Source organism: Melanotaenia boesemani, chromosome 1 (genome assembly GCF_017639745.1).
Source record: "Melanotaenia boesemani isolate fMelBoe1 chromosome 1, fMelBoe1.pri, whole genome shotgun sequence".
In the NCBI taxonomy this organism is placed as follows: Eukaryota; Metazoa; Chordata; class Actinopteri; order Atheriniformes; family Melanotaeniidae; genus Melanotaenia; species Melanotaenia boesemani.
Window position 1 is genome coordinate 13,725,228 of NC_055682.1, and position 13,479 is coordinate 13,738,706.

Consider the following 13,479-nt stretch of genomic DNA (forward strand, 5'->3'; position numbering starts at 1 on the left):
AATAACTTCCAAGTTAGTTTGAAACCAGCTAGAAACAGTCACATCTATGTTTATCCCTATTTCTGCCTTTGTCTATTCTAAATTAGCTTCACCTCTTTGTGTTAGTTACTATGATGAGGTGGAATAAAATGTTTTCACTCAAATTTCTCAAAAATCTTTTTGTTTTTTCTCCTCCTTTTGCATCATCATCTGAACAATACTCTTTGTGCCATTTTTTGGCACGAATATGGACATTCCCCTTGCTATGAAAAGTTGTGTGATTAGTTAAAATTGATTTATTCTCAGGGAACAAAACACAAGTCAATTAGCAAAGTGGTTTCATATTTACAGGAAAAACTGTTTTTGACTGATTTGAATAAATAAAAACAAATTGATCATCATGGGTAATCCCAGGGATGTGCTGTTCCTACAGCAAAACATTTTGGGGAGATTGATTTGGTGAAACCAGTAAACAAACATGAATCACATCCCCATGAGACAACAATCAGCTTATAGGAATCAGTGGCCAAAATAAGTTTAAAAGACAAATTAGGGAAATATTTAGAAAGGTTTGATTTATTCTAGTTACGATTACGTGCCATATAAAAGTTGCCAATCTAAATAATAAATGCTAGAATATAATTTGAATGTCAAAAATGGAAATCTGAAAATAGTGATATTTATTCCCCAGTATTTTCAGAAGGTCTTTATTGAGCAGACATTTTTACTTGTCAGTAGGAAAAGCATGTGTTACTAAAAGCATAAACAATGTCTGTGTGCTTCTCTTGTGTCTCGTCTGCCCATGAAAACGTGATGGGTAGCTAGCACTGACAATAGCATGAAAGTGGAATTTAGCCATTATTCAGACTGCACTTTTGTTGCATCCACATAAAGTCAGAGTAATTATCAGTCCCCCACTTGTAAATAGCACTCATGTTAACATCCAAGTTGTAATTACATTTTTTTCCACGAGAGCTTCTTTCAGTGGTCTGAAAGCACAAACTAAACTAAATATGGCATTAATTAAAATCTGTAGTTAAATGTAATTAAACACTCATGTTTCCCAGTTCTGCTGTAAAACTGCACATTATTTAAGTTTCCTGTGCAGGTAATGCGATATCCTTTGAGAAATCTTTTTGAGAATGTTTGACTTAAAACATCATCCCCACAAAAAAGATTTGCAGCTGGCATCACAGCTAATCATCATCTTTCTCATTATTACCTTCCTTCCAACAGGATGTAAATGTACTGTTTACCTAAGCATTGTGAATACAGGCTATATTGTCCATATTCTTGCAAAGAACAGTCTTGTTAATGTAGACTTAATTAAATGAAGGTCAAGTCAAACTGACTCTCGTCGTGCTGTAGGTGGTTCCTGCACGAGCTGAAGTCCCGAGCAGTGGGGACAACGAGTTGGAGCGCAGCATCAAAGCTGCCATGATGAGGATGAAAAAGGTGGCAGCCGACTCAGACGAAGAGGACAGAGGTGATGACGATATGCAGAGCACAGACTGGGACAGCTGAGAACATGCACACACACAAACATGCTGACGAAGCTCTTCCTAACCCCCCCTCCCCCTTTCTTCATGGCTCTGAGCTCCAGCTTGTGTTTGTGGCAAAATTTCACCAAAAAGCTGCATCTTTGACAGGGATGGGATTACACCTCCTTTGACTCCAATGCTGCAGTTTGTCGCAGTGTTGGAGTCTGAGAAGACTAAAAAGATTACCAAGTAGCCCAGAGATGTAATGGATCCAAAACCGCTCAAGTTCAGCTAACTAGTAAGTGGCAGAATTAGGATTTAATTTTCTTTGAACAGTTTCTAGTTTGCAAAAATACTGAATTAAATAACTGACTGTGGCATTGTGTCATATAGAGCAAAGTCAGGCAGTAGTACTGAAGTGTATAAGAAGCTCTTACACAGCAGAGGAAGCCTGTTCTGAAGACTAACAGTGGCAACACACTTTCTCATCTCACATTCTTCAATCTAAGTGTTTCTTGAATGTAACTGAATGAATGACTGTAAAACTGCAACCTACCCCAAACAAGGGCTACTTACTGCTAAACACAATAGGATATGAAAAAGTGTGTTAACCGTTTACAGTCCAAATGTCTACAGTCTTTGTCATCGTTTGTAGTTAAAACTGCTGATGGATTGCCCTGTCCTTGTCTTTCCTGTTTGTGTCTCAAACGTGTGAATCTATAAGGTTTAGTCTGGGTGCAGTTTATATATATGAATTTTTCCTTTATTATGCCAAAAAATAAATAAAGTGACAAATTTACAATACTATATCAGTAAAATACAAAATTTTCCCCATATCACCATATTACTGAAGGTTTGAACTTCAAAAAGGCTGTATGGCAACCAGAATGAAGTAGTTTGAAGAATAAAGAAATTTCAACAAAACTGAGATATTGGCTGAGGTGGAAATATAAATATAAAGAATAAATGTTGGTATGAGATGTTGCAGTTTTTCTATAAGTCAAAGTTTACTGATCTGAAGTTTTTTCCTTTTTGATAGCTCACGCTGTTCCCTGAGAGGCATTGCACCCAGGTCATAATGACACCCTTGTTCTTCAGGTATCGCCCACAGAGGTGTCAAAGCTGTGCTGGAGAGCTTCGATGATTGTGCTTTGGCAGATTTGTAGCCCACAATGATGAGTCATAGAGCGATATCCATCCTGGCAGCCGTCGCTCTCACATATCTGACAGATCAGACATCCCCAGCCAGCTGTGTTTGACTGCATCCAGCACTGTGTACTTTGTGAGCAGCTGGCAGAAGTAGCCGCAGCTGCTCTTATTTTCTTGGACTGCTCTTGCTTTGCTGTGTTATCTGTTGGCAACATCTAGGTGATTCTGGTGGAAGACAGGTTGTGCACCTTGGGGAAGACATGCGTGGAGAGAATTTTGACAAAGTGGTCGATTGTGCATCAACATGAAATTCCCTGGCCTGTTACTATGGTAACAGCAAATCTGTCGTAGTGGCCTGCAGTTCCATCTCTCTCCATCTCACACATGTACAGAGCAGCATAGTGTCTTAATGATGTTTTACCAAGTCGCCCACTCACTAGCAGTCACAATGAGCCTCGCAGATTTGGCTGCAATAAACAGCAGAGAGGGGATGCAGAGAAATGCTGCTTTCTGCTCTGAGTTGAAGTGGTACTGATGACTAATACAAGGCATTACCAAGTACTTATGTTTAAACATAAGCATTTTGTCTGTACATTAACAAAAAGACATTTTATGGACATCATGGCATCAGAAATGGAGAATGCTAATCAGCCATAACATTATGACACCTGAGAAATACTGAGAACTCCAATCATTCAGGGTGTGGACATACATTTGAGTGTGTCTGGTGTTAGATTAGGTCAGACTGTCTTCACACAGATCCCATCAAATCAGTATCTCGGGAGTTTGGAGGCCAGGTGAACACTTCACACACTTCGTCAAGGCCCACTGCTGTCCTGACAGGGTGACCCTACCAATCAGGTGAAATGCCGTTACTACTGTGTTGAGAGAGTGGCCAGCAGAACTTTAGGTAGCAGAACATTGAATTCTAACAAGATGAGAACTATTTGTCACTGAGTTTAGTTTTATGACTAATAAGTGTATTTATGTTAAATCCAGGCTTCAGTAAGCAAGTTATAGTTATATTTAACATTGAGTTAGCAAAAGATTAACCAAAGCAGTAACTGACTTGTAGAGAAAATGATAGATGCTTTCTTACAGCAGTACATTTTCCATCAGCTGACTTAACTGCTTGATTAACTAATCATTTAAGCAGTAAATCAAAGTTTAAGCTGCATATTAATTTTCCAGCAGTGTCACTTTGCTGATCTCTGGAGGTGAAAAAGGAAATTAAAGGCACTGGCAGGGAAACCACTGAGAAGAATGGTTGTCTTATGTTTTTTTTTTTTTTTTTTTTTTTTAAACATACCACTGAGAGGTCCACTTCTTATAGTCCATCATTTACATTGTTATTTATACACACATCCCCATAAAAAAAGTGAATGAGATCAAGTTGCCAGGGCAACATGTCCTCTGATTCCCCACAACAGTGACATGAAGGCATTTAAGGTGTATTTTCTTATTTCCATCATTCCTCAAACAAGCTAATGTTTGCTGAACTTGCTCTGATATCAGAAACTGATAGATGTCATTAGGTGCTATCCCACCTTATTTGCTCTCATTATGTGCATCTGTTAGGATTACAACTATATTTAGTGTTATCAACAGGAAAAGGCATGCAGTGGTGGAGCCTCGAAAGTTTAACCCACTTCCTTCTCCAAGCTTCTCAACCAGGAAAAAGCTCGTAGACTTACAAATACGCTGGCTGAATTTAAAAACGCTTCAACGGTTTCTTTTCCACTAATATGCACTTATGGGGAAATAAGGGAAACCTGACATTTTTTTGTCAACCTTGGAGCTTTTACAAGTGAAAACTTTCAAAAAAGGAAAAAGACACAGTATTGTAATTAAACTAAATTTTACCACTTGTTTGTTCTATTGTACAATGTTGATCAGGAATCACAAAAGTGCACAAGAGGCATTAGTTGTCCAGATTCAGGTAAGTTACAAACGGGGAAAACAACAAGGAAAAAAAATCCCTTCATTAAATATCTCAGTCTTATGATGAGACCAAAACAGTGATGAAAATTATAAACTTATATTGTCATAGTATCACAGAGTAAACACATTACTTCAACATGTGCCTTTGAATTCAAACATACCAAGTTTTAAAACTGATTTCCCCAAAAGCAGCAATAACCATCCTTAATTATAAAAATCCCTCAATCCTGAGAGTTTGGTATCTTTCTTATTATGCAATTCTACTGGAGGATGAAAGATCAAGATTATTTACTTGGTGTAGAAATATTAGTTTCAGAGAGGCACCAAAAATAAATAGAAGAAAAAAAATGACAGGGTTTCTAGTGAAAAGGCCCAATCCATCTAAATCTTTCTATGAAGTAAACTTTCACATTATTCACCTAGTGAGCAGCACCATGTCCCCTCATCCAAAAATAACCACCACCATAACAAAAACTAGTGTGTAGGAAGCTCATGAACAGCCAGAGAGACATACATGTTTGTTCTACAAATGAACAACAATACTGATGCACGCAAAAGGTCCTTAAAAACACGGCACAACACTCATGGTAAGATGGGGTTAATATTATTTTTGGATGTTTCTGAAGGAAAGTTCCTGAGACAAGAGTTTTCCTTCTATATGCAAATATACTCAAAAAGAACGTTTACTTCAAACACCTGCAAGAAAAGTTCCTGCTGCAGTCCCCTCTGAAAATCTTTCCTCTGCAGACACCTGCTTTGTCCTTTGAGTTTCTCACCACATTAACATCCAGCATGGACACACCTGTCTGTGTTTTCCTTTTTATCTCATTTAAAAATCAATGAAGATGTTTGTTTATCCTCAGTTTATCTCACAAAACTCAGCAAGTTGTTATTATGGTGATGGTCATCACTTGGCCAGTTTTCCTTTCCAGGGAGGTTTACACTCACCTGGAGGCACTTTGTGACACGGCCATTTTTCATATATGTGCATATATTCTATAAACTGTCTTCTAACGCACCTGAGATAGATGAGAGGCAACAACAAGGACAGTCTGCAGAGGGGTTTTGTTTTTAATTCTTTGAGGGGCTACAAAGATTTACACCAATTATTACTCAAGCTAAACAGCATTGTCTTTGTGTGGTTCATTGTAGCCCTTTTAAGTCCCCGCTTCTTACTTAAACTCAGACTGCTTGTTTAGAAGCTCTGCAGTCTTTGGAAAAAAGACAGATGGACAGAATCTAAGAACCCACCACCAGCTTTTTAAAGCAGCTTTCCCCCCACAGAAACGGGTGAGTAAGCTCAAAGTGTGACTCAGTGTAGTTTCACAATTCCAGGACACAAAATGAAATCATTTTGTGCAGAATGTTGGCTTTTCTCTTTTTAGTCTGCCAATCTCCCCTTCACCCAAATATCTCTCTTTCACAAAGTAGTATTTATTAAATGCCAAAGCTCATAGTTTCAAAGTGGACATCACCTTGGGGGAGTAGGTGCCACATAGTTTCTGCACTGAAAACATATTGTAGTGAATCCTTCATACCTGACCTCTCACCCTTGTAACTCAGTGTCACTTTCCTCAGTTATCAGCACCTAGCTTTGAAAGGCCCTGCCTGAACTCATGCAGCTCGTCTATCTTTCCATCCAGAATATCCATGAACTTCTTCAGCTCGGTCTTCATAGTTCCTTGTTTTTGTCGACTGTCGTCTATGTCAACCTGAAGACCGTCTATCCTCCCCTCTAGCTCCTTGTTCTTTGTCTCGGCAGCCTGTGAATGAATATTAAAGAAAATTATTACAACCAAAAAAACAGGCCTACACAGATCAAACTTGTTTCTTAGGAGCTGTAAGAGCGCTTCATCTCACAGAACAGGTGCATCATTTTGTTGCTGCAGATTATATATTTAAGTTTCTTTACTTCCAAAACAGGAAAAAAAGATAAAAGCAGACAAATTACATTTAGAACTTCACTTTATTATGTTCAATTAAAATTAAAGACAGAGGATGCATTTTACACCTCTGCCAAAATGCAACAAGAAAAACATGTTTTACACCATCTCTAAAAATCCCATGAAACCAGAGAAGACATTTTTTGTATGCGTGTGTGGATGGGAGGGTAAAAGGAAGCCTTTCAGACTAGCAGGCGACACGAGTGACACATTAATGCCAAAGATACCTTTGAAGGGAGGAGTTTAAAATAGGAGAGCTAAATGGGAGTTTCGTCTGCATGACTGCATCCTCCAGCTGACTCCTGAAACCTGATCTTTTCATGGGGTGTCATCTTTAAATAGAGGGGAGCCACAAACACAAATGTGGAGTGGACAGACATGTTTAAGTCATGGGAAAAGCCAACTTCAAAATGGCACTGGCTTAGTTCAGGCTTCATGGATAGATAAAGGTATTTGAAAAATCCAGTTGTGTATGCTTCTATTCACATCAGATGGGTGGTTAGATAAACTCCTGTTTCAGCCAGTGTCGTTTATCCAGCTGGTTGCTGCAAAAACAAACCCTGCAGTCAAATTTTGTGAAGCACAAGAACTTTAGGCATGTCATTGTTGGTTTTATTCTCCTCCAAGCCTGGCGAGAATGGCAGCACTTGTATGACAGCACAGGGTCAAATGGGCGTCAGTATCAATACAGCTCATGACTTGGCACTAAGGGAACATATAGTCACTCACAAAGCCTGGTTTTGGAGAAAGTCTGGTATTACTCAATCTGTTTTAGAGGTGCTCTTTGTTAAAGAGGACATGAGTTGAATCTGTATTGTTCCAGGGTTTTTCCAGTACAATTTAAATCTAACAGGCACAACCCACACACTTTGTAAATTGTCTCAAAACCAGATCATTAAAGCTCTTTTCAGAACTCCCAAACTACTTCAGTTGTTTTGTTCACAAAAACAGATATTCTGCACTACCAGGAAACTAATGAGCTTTGAGAAAAAGACGCATCCCTGCTTCACAGATGAGGAAAAAAGAAAACCTTTTCAAAGAGGCAATAATCCACTGAGCGTTGTGCTGGGCACAGACCTTTATTAATAGTTACAGTAACTACAATGTGAGCTGGTGAGACACGTGATAGGAATGTTGTGTCACCAGCCCTCAAGCAGAATGATGAATAGAAACTCTCATCCTCTACCTCTATTTGAAAGCACTGCTTACGCCTCAAAGCCTGTGTATTAGCCTTTTGTGACAGCCTTCGTGCCCTCACGTGTGTTTGAGGTCTGAGCATCTCTCTGCCAATGCCTTTATACTCTGCTGTAAATCACACTAAGAAAAATAATGGGTTTGTTAATGTGCTGCTTTGCACATACCTGCAGTTTAGAGGTGATGCTCTCACACTCCGCCATCAGCTGTGGGATAATCTCTGCTTGCTTCCGTAGGTTCTCCAGCTCCTGACAACGAGTATAGAAACACACTCATCAAAAGCCAACCAATTCTATCAGATTGAGTCTCTGTATGATTTCCTAAAGATTGTCATATTCTGAGGTTGGCAAATGTTCTCTTTTGTTTTTGCAATAAGAAGAATAAAAACTTTCAAATGGAAAAACTGGCAAAATATTTATTCCATCACACTTCGCATAACTTATCTGAACACGTTACGAGGCTATGAAAAGGTTTTTAAGCAGTACTCTTCATTAAGAGACACTAACCAGGCAGTAAAACAGAGAAAACAGTCAAGAAATAAAAACATTCTAAAAGGAATACTTGTAATACAGCTTTGAATCTGTTCTTGTACCCCTTCTTTATGTGCTGTTTTTACTTATGATCAATTATGTTTTTGAATTATGGCTTTCATTCCCCTGCTGCTTCCAGCCAAACACACCACGTTTTATAGCATCCTTTATCGCTTTAAGCTTTTCCATGACAAATAATGGTTCTTTGTAGTAACCTGCAGCAGCTTTAGTCCGTTAGTTTCCAGTTGGCAAGCACAGGGGTCAACACCACAGTGAATCCTCAATAATTCATAGGCATGTTTTAATTGGAGGTAGTGAGGATGTGCATCTCTAGAAGGGGTGAGTCACTGTGCAGATGAGCCACTGTGGGCCGACTGCTGCATCAGTGCTCTGAAAACAGTGAGCCTTTTTCTCCAAGCCCCTGGGTCAGTGTTTGGAGCATTACGGCTGATGTAGCAAAGAGTGGAAATGCTGGAGCTCCCAGAGGGCCTGATTCTTCGCGTGCAATCTTTCAAAAACAGTTCCAGCTCTTTGAACTACTTTCCTTCCTGCCATGTGAGATTTACCACTATCCATGGAAAAATTTATATTTTCTATTATTATGCTCGCTGCCAGGTGGGAAACTAGAATATCCCAGACACTCTTTGCCTCAGGCAATCTCAAAGTGTCTGAAGACAGTGTGGCCTTTAATATCTTTATAAAAAAGATTGTAATGAAAACTATTCAATTCAACCTGAACAATTAAGTCACTGCTTCAACAATAATTTGTAGGTTTTTCTTGTCTTGTATAAAAGTAAAACTGAATTAAAAATACAATTAGTGAAAAGTTTGATTACTTATTTTGTTGATTAAAAATACACTTATTTTCTATCTCATTTAAATGCCATCAAAGAAAATATTCCACAGATTAACAAATAGAAATCTATTTTCACTATGATGAAGATAACACCTTGAGTTATTTGAAATTTTAAGTGTATATCAAGACCAGCTCATATCTGCTATAATAGGTCCATGTGTAATATTAAAAAAAATAAAAATTCACATGCCTTACAGTGAATGACAGCAGTGACAGTGTGATTCAGGACTGCATGAGTGCAAAAGTAGTTTGGGAGATATTTTTTAGGTTTGTAAAAAAACAAAAAAAACAAGTCAAACTTGTTGATCTGCCCTTTTCTTTAAAGTACATGTTGGGGTAATTGTTGAGAAAAAGGCAGAGCAACAGAACCATCCAGCTAAGACTGTGAAAAGATGTCTGAAGAGAAACAGAACATCCACTCCATGTCAAGAACTAATGAGTTTGTCATCAAAAGAAACAACATAAAACATGTAAAGGTTTTAATCTCAGTACGTTTCTGCTGTGTAGCCTTTATTTTAATGTGGGAAATCTGTTTTTCTTTTTTATTAACCTCTTAAGGAACTTTTACTGAACCATAGAAGTGGACTCAACTTACAGTAGAAAAAAAAAGCAAAAAGGGAGATGAAAGCTGCTTCTGACCCAAAAAAGGTGGTGCAGTAGAGAGATGAGTGCTGAACCACTACAAAGTTTACCAAAGTGGTCTAGTATTACAATAATACTGTATGTAGTGGGCAGAATAACAAGACAAAACCAAAGATAGCACATGATCCCACCACAAAACCTATCATTTCCTGCTGAGACATAATCACCTCCTGAGAGCAGAAACCTTTGCTGAAAGTTCAGAAAGTGAAGAGGAGGATTTAAAAAATTGAAAACTTTGATTTCTTTGGTGTGAGTAAATCACAAGGGTTCAGTGTAACTGTTAACCTTACTATTAAAAAGGGGTTGTTTTTACCTGGTTTTACAAACAACACAACTGTTGCTTCTAGACAAATGTGCTGCATTCTCACCTGCTCTTTGTCCTGCAGCTCAGCCTCCAGCTCCTGCACTCGAACAGTCAGTTGGGCGTTTTTCTGCTTCTCCTGATTGGCTTCATTACACTGAGCTTCCAGTTCGGCAATCTGAGAAAAGAAGAAAAAAAAAGTGGGTGCCATTTTTGTGACAATGTTAAGGTTTTTTGTGAAAGTTGAGAAGCTGAATTGGCTGATCTGAGGTTTGTTACATTTTCAATCCATCTGACAACTGTTATTAATTTATGGATGCCTGAACATGTTGGTATCTTGAAAACTGATGAAATGATAAAAGAAATAACGGCATGTCAAGAATAAGGAGTATTGTTGCAACACCAACCAAGCTGCAGACACGGCCTACATTGATTATAAAACTAAAATCATTCTAATTATAGTGGACTCAGACTCTGGAGCAGGGAAAACTGAAGCTAATTAAAGGATGAATCAAAGTGTGGAAATCTGCATTAAAATTATCACCACTGTGCAGAGTTTAATTAATATATTAACAGAACTAGCAAAGTGAATAAATCTGTTGGGATAGAGTAAAACTCAAGTGTTCTTGTTTCTGTAGAAGCAACAGCAGACGCTACCGTGCCATTTTCAACAGGATCGATGGGTTTGTGTACATGATTCAGTTTCCCTGTAGCAGTGTGACTTTATTACCTTTTCCCTGAGCGCGTCACTTTCTTCCTTGCAGGCACTAAGCTGTTTCTTCCAGCTCTCTACATTCGCTGAAGACTCCTGCAGTGCATCCACCAGCCTTGCATTATTTTCTCTTAAGGTCTGAAGCTCTGTTTCCCACTTCTTGGCGTTGGTGTTGCTGCCAGACAGAAGAGACAGAGAAAGAATCCAGGAGTGTTGTTAATGGAAGTAAAATTTATACCAGTGTTGAAAGGTCTGCATGCACACTGACATGGCACAAAATGCTACAAAAGTCGCTCCACCTGTAACTATTTAATAAGCCACCGTGTACATCATAATGTCCACAGATATTTAGAGTAGAAGAAACAGAAAAATTCTTGAAGGTCAAATGAGCTGTAGCCCTGATGTGTATTAAAATATAGCTTGTTACCCCTTCGTTCTACTCTCGATTAAATATGTACAGACCTGCACCGCTGCATTCTGCAGCCCTCACTGGTTTCACTGCTCTGACACTTTCACAAAGCAACAATTCCATACATTTATTTTCACTTACTAGTCATTTTAAGAAGGAACCAGTCTCCATATTTGAATAATTGTAAACTTTTTTGTGAAGGGTACATGTTTCATGCTGTGCACCCAGAACCAACACTGGCTAAATTTTACTTACTGTTGTTTAATTCACTCAGATACCCTGAGGTCATTTTAATCCCATCTGGAATCACATCTGGTGCTTCATGCAATTACTGATTTATACACTAGGCAGCTAGATCATAGGGGCCAGATAACACAAGGATGAAAGTAAGCAGCATCACTCTTCAGAAAGATTGTGCTGATCATTTCTTAGCCCTCTGGGTATGTGATATCATCCTAGCAGCTACAAAATACAGCAGGACATTTCAAAGTTTGGAGCAATATTAATCAGTGTGCAGTTTTTATTATGTTAACCTGTAGTTTTCTCTTCATTTGAACTTGTTTCTATTTTTTACACGATATGAAAGTGCCTGGGGAAAAAAGGACTGTTTACTTTGAATCCTAAAAAAAGGATATTGGCATTTTTTGTGGATTACAATTTTATAAGTATTAAAAGTGTTTATTCAAGTTCTGTATTGATCTCAGTGTTGTAATGCAGGACATGAGGCTGGAAGCTGTTAGTGAGAAAAACCTAAATCTTAATTTAAACATTAGTGGAGAACCCCATGAACAGTATGTTTGTCATATTAAACAGTCCCTTCTGATGTCTCCATGATATAAAACCTTACCTCTGCTCTACTGCGCTCTTCAGACGTTCGTTCTCCGTCTTTAACAGTGCAGCTTCTGGACTGACATGAGAGATTTTCTCATCATCTGTCCCATTAATGCTTGACGCCTGGTTGCCCGAAGGTGTGTCACGACCAGACTCCTGGTAGAGGACAGAGGGAGTAAGTAGTGCATTTTTTGAGTATTTTGGGCAGGTTATCTGCAGTTTTCTAAAGCTCTTATGGATTAAAATGTAAAAATGAGCCTCATGACCCGATGTCTCTAAAAATGGGATCAGGGCTTATTTCGGCATCTGTTGACACCTTTAGGATGTCGGCCATGGCGGCATTGTGGTGTTGAAAAACTGTTGCTAGTACTTATGTCATATGGTCCATCAGCTTTTTATTCGTCAAGGCTGAGTTTGAATTATTGCAAGCAGGAGCTGACCTGGGGGAAGCGAGCTAATGACTGCTGGATGCACCTCCAATTTATGATAGAATTAAATGGTTTGAAACCATTTGTGTTACAATATGTGTTGTTATTTCCTTGAGGTCACTGAATTAATTTTCCTCTTAATAAGCAGCTCAAAATTACTTTTGACCTCATATTCATACAGATTCAAAAGGTTCAGTTGATGTGCTAATATTTTTCTGAAGATAAACTTCACCAAACTTGATTAAAAACACTTCTTGCGGCATTCAATTTGTGTGAAAAGGGCTCTACAAAGTGAAAACACAAAACCCAATAGAAACTATCAAATGAGCACTGAAAACAATACATTCCAGCCTGCATAACCCCATCCCGACCCCACAGCTAACACACTTTACTGTATTCTGACTAAAACTCATTATATGGGCTGAAGTACTAAGAAAACACTATTATATTTAGATATCAAAATCTAATTTATCTGAGAAAGTGAATAATTATAAAATCCAACAGAGTTTTGCAGAAACAATAATGAAAATAAAGATTAAATTAAATATGGTAGTAAAACCATTAAAGAAATTAATAAAAAACAAATAAAAGAAAATTAAAACCTGAGAAAAACCCTAAAATGCCCAACAGCCCACCCTGTTACCAACCCCATGCCAAGACTCTTATGTATACTCCAAGCTAATATTTCCATCATCAGGACAGATGCCACATCTTATTTAGAATCCTTGACCCTGGAAACATACCCTAGACCTAGACATGGCTATAATAGTTTTGAAGTCCCCATTTTCTAATGGCAGCAGTCTGGATTAGAAGTTATCAATTTGTATTCTTGGCAATGATTTCTAGGAATCATCTGTTGAGTTAAAAGCTGTAATGGCAAAATAATCTCTACCTCCCAATAGTAAAGAATCCTTAAAAAAAATCTTGTATCTAGACCTGGGCTACTCAGTTTGATCTTACGAGGGCTGCAATCCAGCAGGTTTTCTATGTACCCCTGCTCCAACACACATTGTACATAACTTGACAGGCTGTTAGATCAGTTTAATTTGATTCATGTGTGCTGAAGCAGGAATACATTGAAAT

General features: G+C 38.3%; 2 protein-coding genes across 3 annotated transcripts in view; one reads left to right on the forward strand and one right to left on the reverse strand.

Moving 5' to 3' along the window:
- LOC121637878 (WASP homolog-associated protein with actin, membranes and microtubules) overlaps positions 1-2,388 on the forward strand; it is a 15,595-nt gene extending 13,207 nt beyond the window's left edge. Inside the window, exon 11 of the mRNA XM_041982225.1 lies at positions 1,348-2,388. Coding sequence (XP_041838159.1) covers positions 1,348-1,503 — 156 coding nt within the window. The 3' untranslated portion in view covers positions 1,504-2,388. The remainder of the gene's footprint in view (positions 1-1,347) is intronic.
- Positions 2,389-4,450: 2,062 nt separating this feature from the next.
- homer2 (homer scaffold protein 2) overlaps positions 4,451-13,479 on the reverse strand; it is a 33,058-nt gene continuing 24,029 nt past the window's right edge. For both annotated transcript variants that reach the window (XM_041982734.1, XM_041982725.1), the window contains exons 5-9: positions 11,985-12,124; positions 10,747-10,903; positions 10,084-10,194; positions 7,855-7,935; positions 4,451-6,313 (exon numbers count right to left, since the gene is read on the reverse strand). In XM_041982734.1, the coding sequence (XP_041838668.1) occupies positions 6,125-6,313; positions 7,855-7,935; positions 10,084-10,194; positions 10,747-10,903; positions 11,985-12,124 (678 nt within the window). In that variant the 3' untranslated portion in view covers positions 4,451-6,124. The remainder of the gene's footprint in view (positions 6,314-7,854; positions 7,936-10,083; positions 10,195-10,746; positions 10,904-11,984; positions 12,125-13,479) is intronic.